This window comes from Oreochromis niloticus, linkage group LG11 (assembly GCF_001858045.2).
Source record: "Oreochromis niloticus isolate F11D_XX linkage group LG11, O_niloticus_UMD_NMBU, whole genome shotgun sequence".
Lineage (NCBI taxonomy): Eukaryota > Metazoa > Chordata > Actinopteri > Cichliformes > Cichlidae > Oreochromis > Oreochromis niloticus.
This window is the reverse complement of record NC_031976.2, coordinates 22,353,840-22,376,368: the sequence shown is the minus strand read 5'-3', so window position 1 is coordinate 22,376,368 and position 22,529 is coordinate 22,353,840. Positions and strand designations below refer to the sequence as shown.

Below are 22,529 nucleotides of genomic sequence, written 5' to 3'. Positions count from 1 at the left end.
CTCCCAAGAATCAAAGAGAAGGGGGCAAAGCAGGAGAGAGGTAAAGTGGAATCACACAGGAGGGCTTTATTTGCCATCAAAGAGCTGGAGAGCAAAGCATTTTGACAATATTTTATTTCAAATCTCTCATGTTAAAAACTTACAAGCTTCGAGACTTGATGCGTCGGGCTCAACAGAAGAAAAAAAGATCACACAGTGAAACATCACAGAGTCGAGTCATTATGAATTAGGCTACATGAAGGTATCGTCAGGGGTATAGCTGGTACTACTGTATTATACACACACACTGTCATGATTGCATATGGATTGCACCTATGGTACAATTTGGTTGAATTACTTCACAGTTATGCCTGCAGTTGAATAGTATTCAGGGCAAAGAGAGAAAAGTTGAGAGCAGTGGTGAAACCCCGTGAGGCCAAAAGAAAGACATCTTAGGCTGCTGATCCACAAAAGCTGTGAAATAAAAAAAATAATCCCTGCATCTAACACGCCATAACTGTAGCCCTCATGGTTACAGAGAAGCTGCAGAGCGGTCAGGGAGGAGGTGTACGGAGGGCGTGTGTTTTGGAAGTGTTCGAACTGTGGCACAGTGACTGTCATGAGCGCTGGGTGGGTCGAGATCAGACGTGCAGGTCATTACTCCACATCCCCGGGCTCGCATGCTTCAATTTCCGAGACCAGCCGATGAGGAAAGAGTTTATACTGCAACCACGTTGGCTCTGAAGAACGATAAGATTGCACAACTATTAGAAACACTTCATGGCGTTACAGATGTTAGTTACAGATGACAAAGAGCCGGGCACGGCGGCTGGTGCAGGTTTACCAAGGTAGCAGGCTGGTGTCTGCAGCTTTCCGTTAAAGCAGGTCTGGGTTGCGGTGAAGCTGCATTGCTTATGAGGATGTTTGCAGAAGAACGTCACGTTTTCCCCGTGGGGAACCATGGCATCTGTAACATCAAACGGCCAGCGTTTCACGCCACCAATCATCACGCGGCTTCGCTCAGCAGGAATGAGACAACGAGCTGTGAGGATGACCAACAAGGTATGAAAGTATCATATAAACATCAGACACATAATGCTGTGTTTATTAATTGCCGTGTGTAGGTGCACATTTATTTGAGTTTCTAGGACTTTATGCAAAGGTGTCTCTCTACATTTTACGTCAGCTTTGTTAAACAGTCAGGATATTAGTTTGGATCGTTCCTCACCTCTACAGTGCGGGGGCGATGCACTCCAGCTGCCATTGGACAGACAGGTGATCATCTGGGCTCCATCCAGGAGGAAGTTCTTTTTGCACAGGTAGTGGATGTCAAAGCCCACTTCATACTCAGTCTTCTGGACAGCCACTACATAGCCCTGCTCCACCTCTGTAGGAGGCTGGCAGTACACTTCTAGTGAAGAGAGCAGGTTTATCAGTAAACTTAATCAGAATATTTGCTGACATTTAAAACACAGGAGCAGAGTTACTATTTCACAGGACAAATGCACAGTTACTCAATTTTTCATCATTGTTTAAAACCTTGAAACTCCACTGAAGTAACCTTGCTCTTATCTTTAACATGTTTTAATAAATGGCAGGCCCAGCCATACTCCCGTTGGCCTGATTCGAGAACTATCCTCAAAGAATTTTCCATTTCTGTTAAACAGGCCATGAAATCCCAGGTTTGACCACACGATGGCAGAGAAGCACTGCAAAACGGAGCAGCAGCTCCTGAAAGATGCATGCCTGACAGCGTCTGTGTGTCTCTGTCTGGCTCCTCTGATTCAGTATTTCTTGAATATCAGCTCTCAGAAATGCATGCATGCTACAAATAATGGAAAAACAAACCATTTCTGAGCCGATGTTATTTTCAGACTCAGTTTGATCATTCGCTACTCAAGCATTTTCTGCTAACCTGCTAAAAATGGATGAAGTTACACTGAGAGTGAAGAAAATGTAGCACACATGCATGTCCACACATGATGGTTAGTAAGCACAGGACACCCCGCACGCTTACTTTTACAGATGGGGTGAGGATACTGCCAGGTCTGATTCTCCTGGCAGAAATTTTCCCTGCTCCCCACTATATCCGCCCTGCAGGAGAAAAAGGAAAGAGTGATGGAGACAGATGGTGGTGCGACATGTACAGTACTGACTAAATGTGATGGAGAAAAAGGTGTAAATGTTTCCTTTTTCCACCGTCTCTCTTTGAGAGTGACTAAATTTTGTGTGCACAGTTCTCTGGCTGACACATCCACTCAGGCTCATCTTATCCTGTGAGATGAGTCAGTGCGTAAAGGGGAGTCAATACAAGATTAGACTGTAATGACCTAGTTAGCTCAATGGAGAGATCGTCAGCTGGGAGATCAAAATGAATTCCCTGCCATTCATTGCTCATCACACCTCTGCTGTATTCAAGCCTTCCCTTCACTCCCTCCCTCTTCTTCACACTCCGTCTCCGTTCTCTCACTTCCTCCATTTCCATCTCTGTGGCATTTCAAGTTTTGAGACCCCCGCACATTCACACTCAGCATTAACCCTGCCCTCACCCAGACAGGCAGCTGTAGCGGATGGAAGTTCCTACTGCAGCGTCTCCCTGGATGCTGAAGGTGTTGATCACTTCCTCGGGCAGAGGGCAAGTCTGGACAGCAGCAGGTTCAGGTGATTCTGATAGTCAAAGAAGAAAAGAGGCAGTGAATGGCAGGTTAAACATGTTATCTATAAAATACACTCACTGCCCACTTCATTAGGTACATCAGTTTACATGCTTGATAATGCAAATATGTAATTAGCCAATCACATGGCAGTAAGCCAGTGCATTTGATCATGTAGACGTGATCGAGTCGACCTGCTGAAGTTCAAGTGGCGTCAGAATATGGAAGAAAGGTGTTTTAAGTGACTCTGTATCTGGTCTGTTTATTTTAGAAACTGCTGGTCTACTGTGATTTTCCACCATAACCATCTCTAGAGTTTACAGAGAATGGTCTGAAAAAGAGAAAATATCCAGTCGTAGCCAGTTCTCTGGGTGAAAATGTCTTGTTGATGCCAAAGGTCAGAGGAGAATAGTTCAAGCTGATAGTAAAACAACAGTAACTCAAATAACCATGTGTTACAACTGAGATATGCAGAAGAGCCTCTCTCAACACACAGCACACCGGACTTTGAAGCAGATGGGCTACAGCAGCAGCTGACCATAACGTGTACTGCTCCTGTTGCCTAAGAAGAGGAAACTGTGGCTTCAGTTCACACAGGCTCACCAACGCTAGACTGTAGAAGACTGACAAAAATGTTGCTTGATCTGATGAGTCTCGACTCTTGCTGCAACATTTCTTGCCTTGTATCAGCACTTCGGGCTGGTGGTGGGGGTATGATGTTCCAGAAGGGTATTTTCTTGGCACACTTTGAGTGTGCTGACCATTCTTTAAATGCCAAAGTGTACCAAAGTATTGTTGCTAAACATGTCCATCCCTTTATCGCTGCAGCACCAGTGGGATGCTGTCACATCAATATGGACCAAATTTTTTGAGGAATGTTTCCAGCACCTTCATAAATCTATGCCACGAAGGATTAAGGCAGCTTTGAATGTTAAAGGGGGTCCCGCTCAGTACTAGCAAGATGTAACTGTCATGGTCCCTGTGCCTCGCTGGTCGACCCTCTATTAGGCAATATGTTTGTGGTTTTTTGCTCTCTCCCCCTCTCGCTCTTTCTCTCTCTCTCGCCATGGCGACGCTCATTGCGGGCTCCCGCTGCTGGCCCACACACCTGCTCTCATCACCGCACCGGCCGCTGATCCCAGCTGATTACTGCACTTCTTAAGATGGCGAGTCTGCGCTAGTCTTCGCTGGATCGTTGAGCTATCAGCGTCAGTCAAACTTGTGTATCTGCCAACCTGTATCTTGAAAGCCCTTTGTTATTATCCCGCTAACCTGACCTTTTGTGTTTAGATCGTTTTTGGAACCGGATTCTGAGAGGAGTGACTGAGGAGGAGGAGCTTTTGTACAGAAAGTGTGGAGCACTTTTCCCCTAACCCTGTTTCCCACGGACCCTGGCGACCCTTTCCCCTGCATATATAGCCACTTGGAGATTGTGTTCACCGTAAATAAACGCACTGTTCTTCGCTTAAAGGAATACCCTGGCCTGCGCCTGAGTCTCTTTCGGAAACCTTATCAGTAACCACAAAATGATAAGTCAGCGTACAAAGTCAAAATACACACAGTCACCCTTGTCATTCTCCAAATACAGCTTCTTTTCTGTATCTACTGGTACACTGACTCTGAACTACACTTCATTGGCAAATATTGCACTTTTTATGAAAAACATTAATATTATTATTGTGTTGTTGTTGCAGGATTTTTCAGTGGCAGAAAAGACCCAGTCTACTCTACTCCATTTATCTGCTAACTAACTATAATCATAGGCATTACAGATTGCAAGAGTACATATAAACGTCTAAAGATCAGACTGGACAAAAGTGTTTACGATCCACTGCAGTCATTGCAAGAGTAAAACATGCAATAGCATACATGTCTTCATGCATTCGTTTCCAATACATTAAGTATATTAAGTGGATGATGATAATAATGACTCACAATGACCCAAAAAAAGCACTCGATTGAGTGACATAAATGTGATATGTGATATGTGTGAGTATAGTTCGGTTAGTTTTGGGCAATGATGACCTAATAGCTAGTTAAAGGAAAACATCGTAGTTTGGGTTAAAATATCTGCATCCTAAGGAGCCACTGCAACAAAAAGCCCTGAATGCAAACTCGTCCCATGTGTGAAGGAAATCGAGAAAAAACCTGAAGGAAATGAAACAGGAAGAGAAACAGAAAGCAGGACCAGCCATCATGTTATCTCATTTGACTTGCATTAACCAAGGTTTCCATATAGTTTGTGACCCACAGAGGCGTTTGACCCAGTGTCTTGTTTTATTTAAGTTGAAACAGGCCTTCTTAGATAATAAATCAAAGTTCGACGAGCAGGTGAAACGCCGCCCCGCACGTCCCCGAGCTCACGGCTCTAACTGTGATTGTATAACACCTGGCATTGTTCATTCCTAGATGTTTGAGTGCCTCACGCTTGTGGAAATATAAATATCAAGAGTGGTGCTTGGAGAGAGGCTGGAGTGACCTGAGCTGCATCAAGCGCGGGGTTTCAAAACTGAACACGGCTTTGAAAGGCAGAGACAGCGCTCGCCCGAGGGCTATCTTGGTATCTGAAACCGAGAAACGTTAATGTGAGAATGTAAAGGGACCTATGGGAGAGGGAGAGTTACGACTCTGTTTGGCTGCAGTTGAGAGCCCGAAGCTGAGTTCTGTTTTCACATACCGCCCTGCTCCTACCTTGTACCGCTGCCACCCACACAGGCTGCAGCACCAAAGTGCTATAAAGCAGGTATACCAAATTCATCTTTTAAAAACTGTAAAACTGTTATTTTTGGGGTTTTTTTAATTCAATGAAACAGCGTTAAATATGCACCAATTAGACCGAGATCAAAGATGTAACGGTACACCACGATTCCCATATACTTTAGACCTCTTTATACTATGGGTTTTTTTCCCAATAAAAATATACACAGAGACAGATCCACACAACACAAGCTGAAAAGCCTAGAGCTGCACACTTGTCCTTGGCTCCTATTGTAGAGAGAGACCTTATCAGAGGCCTCGGATGGAAGCGGATGAGAGGAGAAAGAGATGAGAGGAAAAGAGGATGAGAAGAAAGAGCAGAGGAGAAGAGAACTGGGAACAGAAAGGCCTCGAGCAGCGTGAGCAAGAGAGCTTTCTGACTGTAATCTGTCGCCCACACACACAAACACACACAAACACAGTCGTGTATCCCTGACTTCACAGCGCATTGACACACATTCATTTCCTGGACTTATTTCAACCTCAACTATGACTACTATTTGCCTAATCCTCACCTAAACCCAACCTTACTCTACCCCTCACATCTATATGTTAAATTAGATTGATTTAAAATGCATTGATTTGATTTTTGTCCCCATAAGGAAGGCATGTCCCCAGCATGAGTAATGCTTGGACGACACACACATCTACCTCCCTACGTGTTGTTAAACGCACACCCTCACTCACAGCAGACCCGCATTCACACTCGCTCTCGCTGGCGCAGCGTGCACGCAGCTCCGTGCCACTTTGACAGTGATCTGCCGCCCACTGCCTCTCAGCAGGCATGAAGGAGCTCGGCTCACACTCTAACACACATGCAAAGGACACACAATACAAACACTCTCACACGCTCTAAACCCACCTACCTTCTGCCTGTCTCTCAGAAGGAGGATACTCTACGAGCGAGCTGAGAATTGTATCCTTATTTCATCTCTGAATTGGTGAAAAAATCCTGAGGGTGAGACTGAAACGCAGCAGGGTTGAGGATTTCTAGGAAAGCGTGTAGCTGCAGGTGGGCGATTAATGTAACAGGCCTCAGACCTTTAAAGCTGAATTACATTGTTATCATGAGCGTTGACAGGTTGACCTAAGCAATAGTACTGATCAGATCTGAGGAGATACTAAGAACCACCTTATGTTGCACGCTGCAACTTTATAGAGGAGAAGTATTGAGGATGCCTTTTGTTTGAAATCAATTCAGAATCAACGCTTATTTTTCTACATTTCACGAGACAGAAACGTAAAATATGCAGCCCACAGTGCTTGTGGTGGCAGTGCAGTAGTCTTCAAGTGGGTTTGCTTTTGAACACCCTGTCTTCTGGGTTTTAAATTTGGATATGTAATAATTTAAATAAGCAATGTATTTTTTATAAACTCTGGTGTCTGTTGTCATTTTACATTGCCGTTCACAAGCCTGATTCGAACAACATGGTTACCTTGGGGCAGAGAAGCACTTTGGTTGTAAATTAACACGAATCGAAGGCCTTTGAACTTGCTCTCTTTGAATTGACTACAGCTGTTATGTGCATTTGTTCTTCCCTCTCCCTCTCTCTCTCGCTTGTTAGCACACTTGCCTTAGCACAAGAAGGTTCTGGGTTCAAACCTTCCCGAGGCTTTTCTGTGCAGAGTTTGCATGTTCTCTGTGTGTCTGCGTGGGTTCGGCTCCGAGGACGCTGTCTTCCTCCCACAGAGCAAAGACAGGCATGTTAGGTTTCAAATGTATGGTTAAATGTGGCCTGCAGTCTAAAACTCTAAGTGGTCAGTAAGACCAGAAGAGTACTATATAAATGCCTTTCCATTTCCAATACGCTGGTCACATGTTTATTATAGATCCAGTACCAACCTATATCTTTAAACACAGCATGAGCAAAGTTTTAGTTGAACCTGTCTTTATGCGTGATTACACTTTGAGGCCGTAATTAGTCTTTTTGCCTTGTTGGTTTTTGTGGTAGGTTTATTTTGTCTAGCCTTACATTATAATTTTGACCATATGTAGACTGCATATTGCCCTCTAGCAGCAGCATAAATACAACTGAAACAAGCAAAAAACGTTACAAACACAGTTTCCAAAAACACACACATGAGCTACAGACAAGAAGCAAGTCTGCTATAGTGAGCACATTTTCATCTCAGCTCTTGTGTATGGTAGCCCCGTTGCTATGGAAGCCACTGTAATAAATAAATTGCCATCTATAAGTTAAAATTTCAGGTTATTATCTCAAATTTCCCCCTTGTGGGACTAATAAAGGTATATCAATCAATTTGTGACATATTGACTCACAACTTCTGAGGAAATCGGCATTTTTGAGATAATAACCTTAAATTTTGACTCAGCTCTGCGTGGCAAAAAAATTAATAAATAAAAGATAAATCTCAGCGTAGGAAACACGGAATCATCTGTTTATAGCACCAAACACACTGCCTACCTTTCTGCTTTCTGTGTGGCAGCTCCTTCCAGCAGGTACTGGAGAGGAGGTGTGGTTTGTTCCCAATCAGCATCACTGGAAACACCTGAGCCCAGTGTGCCAATGATCTGTAAAAGCCCTCAGAGCTCAATTACTGTCTCTCTCCTTTGTAAGAGGCTGTTTTTGGTTGTAATTGCTCCTTAGTTTGTTTTCTTGCACTAAATAATGTTGCATCAACCGCCAACAGGACTGAGTTCGTACACCATAGTTAGTTTTAATTCTTTCTTTATGTTTCTTTTATTAAAAATAAAATGTTTCTTTGTTGGCATTTGTGTCCTTCTCCATTTCTGTCATGGCTGTGCAACATCGGTGATGTAATTTTGACGTTAAGTGCTTGTGATTTATTTTTAGAAGGCAAGATTCCTACAAAGGCTGCCATTAGTTTTATTTATCCATCCACCCATTCTCTTCCACTTATCCTTTTCAGGGTCGTGGAGGGCTGGACCCTATCCCAGCTGTCTTAGGGCAAAAGGCAGGGTACAACCTGGACAGGTTGCCAGTCTGTTGCAGGGCTAACACATAGACACAGGCAACCATTCGCACTCACATTCACACCTATGGGCAATTTAGAGTTTTTCAGTTAACCTAACCCCACTAACTGTGTGTCTTTGGACTGTGGGAGGAAGCCAGAGAACCCTGCGGACATGGGGAGAACATGCGGGTGTGTTTTGTACCATCATCTGAGACAGTAACACAATAACTAATGAGTGATAAGAAATGTATGATCCATTTAGAAGACTAACTAGCTGATTAGCAATATTAGCTCTATCTAGCTTGAATTCTTTCTCTGGTGTTTTCACATCTGTTTTAATGACTCGCTCACACTGTTTTTCTGTAACACTATTTTTGCCACTAATTCAAATGTCAGTAAGTAAACAGTTGTAATTCTTCCACTTTCTGAGTTGGTCCATAAATTCCAAATTATTTGCCCTTACATGTAACGTGACATTCATGAATCTTATGCACGAATCCAAAGTTTGGATTATTCAAAATGACCCATGAAGTAAAAAAGTAAATGCTCTGGGAAGTTCTACATTTTGTTTTCTAAAAAAACAAAAAACAAAACATGCTGATTTGAGCTGCTTGTTTATCTTTGTGTTGTACTTGTTTACCTCTAAATGTTGCACACGTATATGTTCTTGCACACATATTTTTGTAAGATAAGAAACGTGTAAGACATACTGTATGCATGCACAGATACAGCTGTGTATTCAGCTTTTGTCTCCTTTTTAAAGTTCTCGACAGTTCAACGGTAAAATCTTCAGACCCACTCTGAATAACCGAGGCTCTGGTTGCTATGGTGATGGGGAGAATAGGTCCCAGTTGTGCAATGTCTACGTTGACACAAATCACAGAGGGGTTTCTGGATTTCTCTCTCCGTCTCACATATACACCCACAAACAGCTGTGCGTGTTCACTGCATAGACCTCCAGCTGACCACTACCTGTCAGGAAGAAACCCGAAAGAACCAAAGAACATTTTCCCATGACCTCAAACCTACCTGTGCAGATGGGCTCATCGCCACTCCACTGTCGGTCACCCTGACAACGGCGAATAGTGGCATCCAAGCCGCTGGGCAATGTGAATCCTGGCTTGCAGCGCACTTCAAGCAGGGCAGAAAAGGAGTGAGTGGGAGAGAGGAGGCGAGCTTCTGAGTTTTCACTGTGGGGTAGAGGCCAGGGACAAGTACGACCTGAGGATGAAAGAGATGGTCCAGAGGGAGGAGAGAGGAGAGAAAACAAGAGGCAGGGAACAAAACAATTCAGAGAATGTGCAGGAGACAAATGAAAAGAGCATAAATGAGGCTGTATAATGAGTCGGGATACACGCACAGTGCTCCCTTTTACAGCACAGAAGCATAATCAAAAGCTTGTGTTCAGCACTGGCATAAGGCTTTTATTTTATTTTCCATCAAGAAACACACACACGCACTGATGTATGTTGGCACAGCTGCGTATGCATTTGCACACACACACACACACACACACACACCCTTTTAATGGCTGAGCCCACAATGTGAGAACTGACAGCACACATGCATACAAATAGTTACCTGGAGCCACACAGCTGAGACCACACTGGCCGTCACACAGACACTGGCGTTTGCTGCCACAGTCACTGTCAGCTTTGCAGGGTCGCGGACACGTCCTCCTTCCCTCCTCCCCCACAAGCCTCTCCGGACATGACTCTGTTGTGATACCCACACACTATTACACAGTAACTGCCCCTTTGTTTACTCCTATTTCATTCATGGCCCCCCATAAAAAAAAGGGGAAAAAAAGTCAAACGCTGTGTCGTAAAGAGATTTTGTTTGCCAATTCTGCTCTGTTTTCTCTGTGAAGAAAAGCAAATTCAGTGTGGGTGGCCGGGCAAACACTTGCCACCCAGGTTGCAGAACGAAGAGGTATTTCGATGGCAGGCTTTGCTGCTCTGTGCCTTTCAGCTATCAATCTTGTTCTTTACTGAAAACTGAGCGTGTTTGTATGAGAAACTTTATTTAAAATGCAATTCATGCAATTCTGAGTCATACTCCAGTCGAATCATAAAAACCACAGTGAATTACTGTACATAAACATCAACATGACCTTGTCATTTGAGACGGAAAGGGGAGGGGATGTGGGGGAAACAAACTCGGTGCCCCATTTTTCGATTCTCAGAATGAAAATGTGTGCGCTGCTGTATTCACTCTGCCCAAAAGCACATGTGCACACAAACATGAATGCGCAGCACATGATCGTTCCAGACATGGCGTACATATTTAGCACCTATGATATTATATAACTAATTAGTCACTATGAAATGCAGGCCAGTATTATGGAAGACTTGGAACTGTTCATGTGAAGGTAAACAATGATCCAAAACAGATTTGCAATCACAAACTACTGACTAGAAAGCCATACATTTATGATGTAGGCTACGTGCAAAATATACATACAAAATAAACATTAAAATAAAATCTTAGTTTCTTAATTAGTACACTGTGACCAACATTTGCCAAGCCATTAGTCCACTTTTAAAGTGCTAACTCCAACTGACTAATTCCGTACGTCTGTACCCGAGCCATGTGCACACTTAAACTTCAAGCTACAACTTAGAGAAAGATGAAGCATTTCAGGGAAAATCCTAATGGCATCACTAAAGAGCATTGAGTCCAGCTGTGTTAACTGTATATGCAGGGATCAGTGCTCTTCCAGGTGAAAGTGATGGAGGGCTTACCTGAATCCTGCAGGGATACGGTTCCAGTCAGAGCCCACAGGGACAGCAGCAGCAGTGCACGGTCCATCTTTGGAGCGGGGCCTCAGACGATATGAGCAATGGACAGGCAGATGCAGCATTTTTAAGGAAGGGGGGAACAAAGGGTGGGAGAGGGGGAGAAAGAGGGAGAGGTCCAAAGAGAAAGAGAGGGAGAGGTGGAGAGAGAGAGAGGGTACAGCCCAGGAGCACACATCTGGTTCGTGTTGAGGAGGAGAAAAGTGAGGAAAATTCCACTCTGAAGGACCTTTCACCCATTTCTGTTGAGACAACAGATAAAGGGGGTGACATATACATAACTACTGTCCACACAGAGAATAAACAAACAGGAAATGCTATAAAAGGAAGAAACTGATAGATTTTACTTGATATATTGAATGCAATATATATATATATGTGTGTGTGTGTGTGTGTGTGTGTGTGTGTGTGTATGTGCACCAAAGTAGGTCAGTGTGGCTTTTTTAATGCTTTATGTTAAGCATAGCCCATCATATAAACTTTTCTTTTATCTTACCTTATATATTCTAACTCAGTTTCTTAAACGTAGTGTACATTTAATTATAAAATGCATAAAATACTCTTTAAATTTATTTACAGGAACCAGAACTCCCTCAGTTGGGCAAGACTTGGTATTTGAACTGTTTTGCCTATTAAGGAATGTACACAATGTGAACAAACAGGGAGGATATCAAAACAACATGGTGCATTTCACCACGTATCACATTCTGGTTGTCAGGCTTAAGTAAAAAAAAAAAAAAAGAAAAAAGTCATAGTTCCCCTGAATTTTTAACCTTTGTCGTCTTGCCTTCAAAACTGGGCTTTGATTCAATTCTGGATTAGTTGAAGCAACCACAAACAGCGCAGTGATGAATGAGAACAATCTTTTATTTGTGTTTTTTTGGGGGGGAGGAGGAAATCTCATACTACATCCAAACAACCAGCACTGACTGGTGGGCTGGGCATCATCGACACTACTGATGCAGCAGGGCAGTTGATCAGTTAAGAGTCACTATAAGAGTTATCAACCACATTGGTGAAGATATAGGAGACTAAAATCCTGTTAGGAGAGCAAACAATCACTGAATGAGGTGATAAAGGCAGATAAACCAACAAGGAGCGTATCAGTAGTGTGCACAGTCCATGCACAGGTGAGGAAACGGTCATGATGAAAGGTCAAGTAGGTCTGAGTGAACATCATGTTCAAGTTACTGAGCCACGTTTGTGAAATCCACGGTCAAAGAAAACAGAAGTCTCTGTAGAAGAAGTGGATAAATGTGGGTCCGAAAACAGGTGCAAATAGCCGAGACTGGGGTTGTTTTGTTTTGTTTTTCCATTTGAAAAGTCTTTCTGAGGAACACTGAAGATCAAAGATGTTTCAAGGTGCAACAGATCATCCAAAGAAAGAAAAAAAAACATTCAGTAATACAGAACAACAACAATAAGAGGGATAATCATAATAATCATAACAATAATAATAGCTGTAATGGTAACTACTCATCATGGTCATTGGAGGATTAAAATCACACTATTACTAGTCGTCCCTCCCCCAGGGAACATAACATAGTGTACCATGCCCCTGTGTAGGTGTTGTGGGTACACAGAGAAGTTCATAGATACAGTAAAAAGGAAGGAGCAATAACAGGATTGAAAAAGCACTAAATAGCAACAAGTTTTGTGGATCAACATAGGATCAACATTTTGGCTTTTATTTCTCCCAGAAATCTGAGAAATTAACACATTCCACTCAATGGGGGTACTCAACCCATCTCCTGGAATACATCAAATACACAAAATAGTAGAGGCCTATCCAATATACACAACAATTCCCCTCCCTTCCCCCCACCACATCCCTGTAATAATGCTAATTAAAGTGTGTTCAGTAAAGTAACAACGTGTGTTTTTACAGGGACGATTGATTACTACTGCAGAATATGTTACAACACTGAGATTGAACTGCTCTGTGCACCTTTCAGGTGCAAAAGAGTCACAAAGACAAAATGCATTGGGAAGAGTTGCACATAACTGTCAAAGGACTAGCTGCAAGTGGGAGCAGACAGAAATAGAGACGTCGGATATAGAAACAGGGGAGCAATTCAAAGAGAGGATGAAGAGGAGCAGAGTTACCCAGGGCATCACAACGGGCTTCCACAGGCTCGGGAAATATCTAAAAACACCAGAGCAGATTTAAAGCACTTCCACTGGGATAGTGAAAAAGTAAAAGAGCAATACACAGAAATATGGGCTAGAGGAAGATGTACCAGTCTCATAAAGTTAAAACCAAGGTAAAAAGAGCTAATATTGTTAGCAGTGGGAAGAGGGGTGAAGTTGTTCTAGTAGAAAATAATATACGAGACTGGCCAAGAGGACAGAGCTGGACTGTATACATGGTGTCTCTCATTCTGTCTCCCTCAAGCATCCCCAGTGACAGAAACATAAAAGGAAACAAATTAAGTGCTTGAGTAAAATCCACAAAATGTTGAACTACACGTCTTTAAGATAATTTTGCTCTCTATATTACAATTGTTACATGCCTTCTCAACCCTGCTGCTGCATCCTGGCTATAATTATAAACACAAAAAAACAAAAACAAAACCATCGATGGCTGACAACCTGTTAAGCATCTCCTGACTCAACTATGATAAAAAGATATTTACCGCAGCTTTCCCCCATCTCTGTGTCCCCATCATGTAGAAAATATACAAAATTATTCTGTAATTTGCTCTCCCTCTAATTTTTCTGAAGTATTATAAAAATATACAATTCTCCAATAACAAAACTCTTAAAAGTCACATCTTTCATCTGTTAAATTATTCTCTCTGTCCGCCACTTTTAAGAGCCGACACCTCAACGAAACAAGACACCTGAGCTTCAATGCACAAACCTTCTCCTTGTCTTATACATTCATCATCAACATCATCATCATCGTCATCATCATAATCATAATCAGCTTGACCCCCTTTATGTCCATCAGGTTACCCCAGAAATTTAGAGTCTTAGATTGAATCCAGCTTATATTTCTCCTCGTCCTGATTCTTCTCCGCACTGCCATCACTGGTCAGCGAGACGGTTCTCGTATTTACTAAGTATGTTACGACACCGGCCCAGTTCCTTCCTCATCTCAGCCACTTCCTGTCGGAGGGCGGCGTTCTCTCGCTCCAGGTAGGCGGCGCGCACTGATATCTGGTTCTCCTTGAGACGGCGGGCGTCCCGGGAGCGCTTTGCCGCTTCATTGTTTTTGTGCCTCCTGGTCCAGTACTTCTCATCCTAAAAAAGGACCGAAGAAAAAAAAACAGCACATATGGATTATTCAGCATCCACCAATGCAATCCACTTATTTTTATTGGGGAATTTTAGGATTATTAGGTACAAAATGTATAAAGAAAAGAGTCAGTGACCGTTCTGACTTGTTTCTTAAGAAGTGTGTAGTGCTTTTTCTAGCCTGACTTCTACAGCTATGTGGGTGTTTGGCAACGAAAAGACACTTCTTTGTTGTTGTTGTTTATTTGCATACCACATCCTCGGAATTTGGTTACTGGTTACTGTTTGACAGCAAGTAAAGTAAGCAAACAACCTGCATGTGCCACACACAGCTGCTAAAAAGCTGAATTGCTGTCTCGCTTTTTTTTTTTCTGGCTGTAGAATATTTTATGGACTTCCATATTTATGGAGTGAGGATTTGCACAGTTTATAATTCTTTATACTCAGTTACAAGTCATCATCATTATTAACTTATACTGGGCTTTTTGTTTATGTAATCTTTGTTTTTATTTTGTAGCTTGTATATTATCAGATGACTTTCATTGTAAAATTGTTCTGCCTTTTACACTGTTTTCATTAAACTGAAGCGCTAACAATGTAAAATATGAATGCAGACCCAGGCATGTGGTCATTTCTGATAAAAATAAATTTATCAGGTAAACAGCTTAGCTCTCTCCAGTATTTTCCTCAACTGATCATTTTGTTTTCCATGATTATAGCTGGATAATTGCCCCATTAGTCATCAGATAAATAAATCTCAAACAATGTGGACAGTGTATTAACCATTTGAGCCTCTTAAGGCTTTATCTCTGGTAAATCTGGATGGCATTTTCACTATTTTATGACATTAAAATCATTCGATACAAATTTTAAAAATAACTAATTTAATTACTGTTTAGCTGCTTTCAAACTACTTCAGTCTCAGGGCATAAACTGCATGTAAGCCACTTGCATCAATGCTGTGAATACCTCAGCAGCCTCACCTTCATGTTATCAGGTACCAGGATCTTGCGTGCCTTCTTGATCATCGGCTGGGGCTTGAGCTCATCCTCGCTGAAGGAGTGCCTTCGGGGATCAAAGTTCTGCTCTTCTGACGTGGTGGACATAGCCATGTCTGAAGAATCCATGTCAAACATTCCAATCACATCTGGCCCATTCCCAGTGGGTGTGAGCAGAGGTGGACAGGAGGATGAAGAGGAAGAAGAGGGTGACTCACAAGAGTCATTCATTCTCCTCTGACTCCCTAGAATTAAAAAGAAGAGAAATCTAAGTACACTAAACACTTTCACAGTTTTAGTGGAAGACTTTTTGACACTTTTTGACAGATCAGCCACAAAAATAAAAAAATATATGCAGCACTCCATGATAACCACCAGATGGCAGCAGAGAGCTACGTTCTAAATAAAACAAACATTGCTTTGGCCTTAACTGAGAGCTGGCTGGTATTCAGTCAGCTTTCACTGACAGATAAAGGATTTCATATTCAAGGTAATGTTTAAAGTATACTACAATAGCAAATGCAATACAATTCAATAATGTAATCTACAAATTTTTAGTGCACAGATTTGTGGATGTAACTAAGCAACGAGCTGTTTAAAGCAATACCCAAATTAATTAATTGAAAAGCCAATGCTAGCTGTCTCAGTAAGATTTTAGCCATCTTGTGCCAAAAACATAGCTTCAATGCAACTTGGAACAGATTACCTACATCTCTAAGACACTAATGGGGGAGTGGAACCTTTTTTGTTCAAGATTTTCCCTTATTTGTTTTGTCAGAAATGGAGGAAAGCATTTGATTATTTTTTTAAAAAAGAAAGGGTTTGCTTTGCTGAGATCTGTTCACTGATCTCTTAACCTCTATGGGTGGAGGTACTATCTATCTTTTTATCAGGATGGAAAGACTTCAACATGAGATAAAGGTAACCTCTCAGAAAAGCTGTGCCATTTCAGAAATGGGTGCAGATTTCCTTCATTTCTTATCCATCTGTATAATTTATTATGCATCTGCCATCTGTCGATAATGGGAAACTAACATCAAATTAGTCCTTTGTATGTCCCACTGCGTGTGCTACTGATAAAATAAAAACATAACCACAGTCTTGATGTGAATCCTCTGGTCCACAGGCCACTGCTTTAAGAATATATAACACACAACCACCACTACACAAAACCTCTTGGCCCAAAGCATAACCGTGACAAGTTTTATCACATGAACTGCTGAGAATGTACTTGTGGACCAAAGCTAACAACCAGAACAAATGCAGATAGAAAAATCTATAAGTGGAAATGTTATATAATGTGTTCTCCCTCCTCTCCAATCCAGTTTCTTTAAGTGGGGCCAGTATAGGGTGATGTGTCAGCCCACCCCCCTGTAGGGCCAATGCACCTTTCTCAGCTGGCTTTTCTTTTAAAGAGCACAAGCCTCCATTTAACTTATATGTGAATCCAGACAGCTCAGTCATCATCCTTGTTGTGAATGTATAAGCCTGTCCACATGCAAGTGAGGCAATTTAACAGAGATATCAACTTGACTCAAAGCTCCTCTGTGTGTTAGCTGGATACCTAACAAAGTATCTACTTAACACAGCATTGCAGCCTCCCAAATATGGACAAATATCAAACCCAGGGTGAATATAATGAATATTTAATGTGGTTTAATAGAAAAACAAGCCCGCAGGTTGTTGGTCTGTATGTTCTGCCAGCTGCTAACTATATTACCTGTGGATCTGTAGTATAACAGAACCTACAGCATTAATAATGGCTATATAATAGACAGGTAATGTGAGGCCATATTTTGACACCAGGTGAACACTGTTCACTCACACTCCCTTGGCAATGCCTCCGTACTACAATAAAACTATTTAAAGTGGTAGATGCACCCTGGCACAATCAGCAGTCAGATCTACGTATTGCTGAAAGCTCTTGTGGATATGGTTAACCAAGTGTCGTGCTGCTTAAACCCAACAGCAGGAACTAGGTAGTGCCACCACCTGTTGTGGTGCTTTGTTGGAATGAAAACCTAAAGACCCTGCAGTTTACTGTCACCTCTGACTTTTGGGCAGCTCTGGAACGCAGATTTGCCAAGGAGATTTGGTGCATTTTTCGTTCACATGTTTCCACCGTTAAATAACAGCAGGATTTCATTTTTGATTACATGGCCCGACATGTGCCCTCACACTTTCCAGAACTTGTACAACAGCATTCCAAGAAAGCCCGAAACCATTGCGAAGGTAAACAGGGGTCATACTCCTTGGTTACCTAATAATTGTGCATCGTTAGGCCGTCCAATAATTTAACTTAACGGGAGGCAAATAGCATCTAGACTATCTTGATGTAATTATAAGACTTTAAACAAAGGGACATTGATCAAAAATGCACAAGCCTTTATCATGCAGTATAAATGTCTTATCAGAGTTTATGAACGAGTGCTTTGTAACTGAAGGAGTGAATTAAAGGTCTTCAGTCAAGATCCCATAAAGTATAAAGCTCCCCTCTTGATATCAGTGCACTTATTGTCATTCATTGGTGATCATATGTTCGGTGTGAAGTCCAGCAGGCACAGGGAAACTCTTCCTGTTGCCCCCCCCCCCCTCCTCCTCCTTCTCCTCTGTGGACTCCTCCTACATGTCTGCTGGCCCTGCCTCTAGTTCTCTCACTCCAGTACTCCCAGCCTCTGCACGTGTAATGACGCGTGCACATGGCTGTGGCGTGTGAAGTGGGGAGAGATTTAAAGACACGCAACCGCAAACACTCCACACACACTGCTGTCTCTCTCTCTCTCTCTCTCTGTGTACTGTTTTGACCCTGCTGCACAATCATTATTGGCCGGGAGTGAATGCTGATTGTGTTGTACACTGCAGTGCACAGATCACATGCCAAACTACACCAAACTCTCTTGTCATAGCTATGAAGTTGACTCATCAAATAGCTCAGGACTCCTTATTTTGCTTTACCTATTTCTTTTCAAGTTCTTCACTGCTCTTCAGCTTTTTGTTTTTCTCCCAATCAGTTTTTACCTTGCAGCCATGCAACCAAATGGTCATGGTTTCATGGTTAAGGTGCAAATTTTAAACTCTGTTTTCTTTTTAAAGCTTACTTTGTTTACATAACCATGTGATCTCACGGCCTCAGCTTGACCCCACAGGACAGAGAAATGTATAATCGCCATGATAGTCACTGTGAAGCAAGAACAGCTGAAATCCTGAATCATTAGCCCACACTCCACATAACCCTGTTTACATCACAACTATTGTTATTAAACTGAAAGGTCTGCTAGTCGACCAGCAGCAGGTGAAACTTTGTCAACTCTGAAAAGCTTGGAAACCATTTTCCACGACTGTTGCTGTGAGGTGATCTTGACAATCCCTAGATAATAACCAGTCTCTGCACTGGCCATAACAAACTAGTCGATATTAGTCAACTCACCATGCAGGCAGTCGGTTCCCCCTGGAAGATTCTGTGGCTGAGCCACCTCCAGACCGATGAGAGATGGAGAAGAAGAGGTAGAAGGTGGTGAGGATGAAGATCCAGGTGGGGATGAGGGTGGTAGGCACTGGGAGCTCTGGTTGGGCACAGCTGACTGCGGGCTTTGTGAGGGGATCTGGGCTGAACAGGAGCTGTTGTTGTTATTGTTGTTGTGCATGCTGCCCATTCCATTTTCAGTTAGAAACTCCTCCAAGTCCATATACTGAAGCTGGAAGAGGCCCCCATCCGCAGGCACAGTGCGATCCCACAAAAGAGGCCCCAGGAACTGGTTGAAGTTTCCTCCTCCATTTCCACCTCCTCCACAGCCATTACTGCTATTACTGTTGACTATTCCACTTCCATTCCTCATGGGGCACACTCCCAAGGAGTCCTCATCGAGGTCCAGTCTGTCTTTGTCTGCCAGACGAGAATAAAAAGCAGACTTATTAGTGGAATATAAAAATGACAACGCTTACTTTTGGTGTCACTTTAACAGCTTTCAGTGGACAAGAAGGTGGCCTTGGGATAGTTCATGCTTCGGCTGCTTTATGCTAAAAATCAGCTCTTCGTGTTTGCACAGAACTAAATGGCACGGCCAATTTATTCAAACGATGCACTTCTACAAAATCCCCTTCTCCGCCTATCTCTCATACAATTGCACACAGAAACACAGATGGGCCCAGATGGTAGCTGAATTGCAGCATTAACCAAGAGCCAAAACCGATTTGCTGTCATAACGTATACACAAACTCCAGAACAAATCTCACAATAGCCAGGGATACATTTGGCAGAGAAAAGGCACTCAGAACTCATGCTTGCATGGGTTTAGATTTACAGCTAAACCAAAGCATGTTATCACCCAGTGTAATCTAGATCCTAATTTGAAGTTTCATCAGGGATTATAATTCAGCTCATCTGGCCATGGTCACTGAGAAGTCATCCTGAGCACATGTGCTGGGGCATGAAACCTTTGTGGCCTTTACATATGAAAAATGACTAAAAATGGTACATATTTTTATACAGCAGTAATAGTGGATGGAAAAGATTTATCCATGCTTTTCCACTGCGTAGAGAAGAAGGCAGATTATGCTGGTAAAGCAACACTTTGACCTTTTATTAATTAAATTCACAGAAGCGTCTCACCTTTCGAATCGCATGGGTTCTTTAAACGCTGGTCTCCCTTCATGGGGTGCTGCAGGAGGGATTTTAGACCTGCCATAGAGTTGAGGTGCCCCCCTGTCAGGGAGCCTCCAGGTTGAGTACAGCTTCCAAACTGTGGGCTTGCCCCAGCTGGGAGGTCTGGGGTCGGAAGCTGGGAGAGTTGCCTGGACATCCTGGACCAGACGGGTCACAGAAACACACCTGGGGCACTTGAAGGGGCGAGGCGAGCTGACAGGAGTACCTACCAATAGGACAAGCAGGCTGGATGACTGTGGCTGTGAGTACAGGAGGGGTGGGGTGGTGGGGAAATACAGAAAGGTAGTTTTGAGACTTATCTATGCAGAATAGAGCATCTGTTATATTGTAATTACAGTCATGACATTGGCATGGCATTATGTCAGAAACTTTAAATTACACACGCAAACTCTTACCTTTCACTTGTAGATATAAAGAGTTCCTTATTTCCCTGCAAAAATATTTTCCTCGAAGTACTCCATTGCCTTTGGATGTTGTAGATGAAGCTGTTATTCTCGGAGAACAGTGTGGGAGGGACAGTCAGACCATCTGATTAGGAATACTGTCCATAATAAAACTGCAAAGGCGTGAAAATCCCGCACACACACTTTGCACGCACAAGGAAAAAAATATTACAGTAAAAACTTGAAGAGCGATATCCCGAGTTAGTGGTGCGGTGATTTAAAAAGAAATAATTATAATAATGAAAGAAGATCGCAGAGAGAGACTTCCTCCGTCAAAACAAAACTGTCGTGGAGAAAGAGGAGCATTAAAAAAAAACAGCCAGCGACGCGAGCTGTACGTGGTCAGATGACAAGTTGTATTGCTGCTTCTCTGCTGTCGCGCTCTGCTGTCCCTCGGTGGGGAGGGGGGTGGTTGGAGAGGTTGGAGGGGGTCGTTTCCTCTTTCTGTCTGTACTTTTTTTTTCCATCCGGTGGATCCAGTCACGGGCGCACGGGCTCGGGTCTGTGTTTGGGCCGCGCGACGTCCTCCTCCTCCTCCCGTTTCTCTCTCTTTCTCTCAGCTGGAATGGACACGGGCAGTTCACGTGACGTCACACCTCGAGAGAGGGGCGGGGCCCGGCTTTAACTGATCTCTCAATTTTCGCCTAAATTATTTATGAGGACACACCTACCCCTCGTGCCACACCTCGAGGGGAGCAGCAGGTTGTGTTGTTTTTCCCGACAGGTACAATCACAATTATTAGAAAGAAAATTAAAAATCAAACAAGGAGCAGGAAATATGTAAATTAGTCTAAGCGTCACCATGGTGACGGGAAAGAAACCGTGAGAAACAGCTAACTGTGCTGTAAGCTGGGGGTTAATGGCGCTTAGGCTCGCGCTCTCCGTTGGAGCATAATTTGGCTTTCTCTAATATTCAGGCTCTGCTGCATGACTTTTCCAGCTTCCTTGTAATCCACGGAAAACGTGAGTGCGCCGTTTTTTCAGGCGAGAGGAACGCTTCTGCACGTTGCCTGCCGGCGTACAATAGCAGCTCAGGCTCACGTGTATGAGGCACGCGGAGACGAGGCCCGTCTGCTCACAGCTCGAGCACTGATAGGCCCGCGGAGAGCTGCTGCTCCGCCCATGCGCCGGAGCCGATTGGGCAGAAATAGGTCGGACAAGCCCGCCCGCTCGGATTCCCTCCCGGTGCATGCCACTGCCGCGTGAGACCGAGCAGCTCGAAATACAAAAAAAGCGCGAGGGTTGTCTTGTCTACTGTACAAGTTGAAAAGCACATGCAAAACAATGCGTGCCGCAGGAATTCACCCCCTTTGATTTTTTTTCCTCCAGAGTTTGACATGCAGAAGTTGACGTAAATAGATTACAGACAAGACAGCATACAAAAGACGCATTGAGTAATTGCATTTGAACAATATGCACTGAAAATAAATGACTGTAACTGGAGGCAGGAGCACTGGAGGAGGAGGAGGGAGCCCTGTGTTCAGCCCTGTCCCGAGAGTCCCTTTTTTTTTATTATTATTTTTCCGAATTAACCTATCAGACTCCAGTGTTGTCCAGCTGTGTTCTCCCAAGATTATAACCACGTGTCACCCCCACATAAAAAAATATCAGAGTGGATGAATCATCATATTTTGTGGCTGCAAGCAAGCCAGATCATCAACATTAATTAAAACTCACAACACTTGAGTTCTTAAATTGAAAAATATATATCTGCAGACAACTCATACAAAATTTAATGCACAGAAATCTGCTTATAAACCACATTAATTTCCAGGGGGGAAAGGTGCTTTTAAATTAACTATGGGTTAATGAATCTGGTCGCTTCAACAATCTTTTTTTTTTTATTTTTTTTTTACTTTGTTTCATTAATCTGGAGCTAAACAGCAGACAGCCACACAGCACCAGCGTCTCCAGTCCACCCCCCTATCGCTGTAAAATCCATGTGACTGCCACACTCATCCCCACCAGGCCAAGAGCACACCATAAATGAGTTGCTTACTGCCATCTTGTGGAGCCAAAAGTGAGTTTTGTTTTTTTCTCCCTACAACAGTCATATGTGC

At 43.0% G+C, this 22,529-nt stretch overlaps 2 protein-coding genes and 1 long non-coding RNA gene across 4 annotated transcripts; 1 reads left to right on the top strand and 2 right to left on the bottom strand.

Moving 5' to 3' along the window:
- Positions 1-97: 97 nt before the first annotated feature.
- Positions 98-11,221, bottom strand: ntd5 (ntl-dependent gene 5). The gene is made up of 8 exons (XM_005455374.4): positions 11,072-11,221; positions 9,909-10,043; positions 9,357-9,548; positions 2,529-2,646; positions 1,997-2,073; positions 1,208-1,390; positions 824-1,021; positions 98-719 (listed from the first exon to the last, which is right to left on the bottom strand). Exons 1-8 carry the CDS (start codon positions 11,136-11,138, stop codon positions 637-639), a joined length of 1,053 nt encoding a protein of 350 aa, XP_005455431.1. The 5' UTR covers positions 11,139-11,221; the 3' UTR covers positions 98-636.
- Positions 2,636-4,107, top strand: LOC102078506 (uncharacterized). The gene is made up of 2 exons (XR_266612.3): positions 2,636-3,841; positions 3,924-4,107. It is a non-coding gene; the product is annotated as an uncharacterized LOC102078506 (long non-coding RNA).
- A 753-nt stretch (positions 11,222-11,974) lies between the features above and the next one.
- dbpb (D site albumin promoter binding protein b) lies at positions 11,975-21,493 on the bottom strand. 2 transcript variants are annotated; one of them, XM_005455368.4, is made up of 5 exons: positions 20,422-21,493; positions 19,973-20,231; positions 18,791-19,246; positions 15,349-15,608; positions 11,975-14,371 (listed from the first exon to the last, which is right to left on the bottom strand). In XM_005455368.4, the coding sequence occupies exons 2-5, from the start codon at positions 20,160-20,162 to the stop codon at positions 14,156-14,158; spliced, it is 1,122 nt and encodes a 373-aa protein (XP_005455425.1). In that variant the 5' UTR covers positions 20,163-20,231; positions 20,422-21,493; the 3' UTR covers positions 11,975-14,155. The 2 variants fall into 2 exon arrangements, with proteins under 2 accessions (XP_005455425.1, XP_005455424.1); XM_005455367.4 differs by having other exon boundaries at positions 19,973-20,265; positions 20,422-21,492.
- Between the last annotated feature and the right edge of the window lie 1,036 nt (positions 21,494-22,529).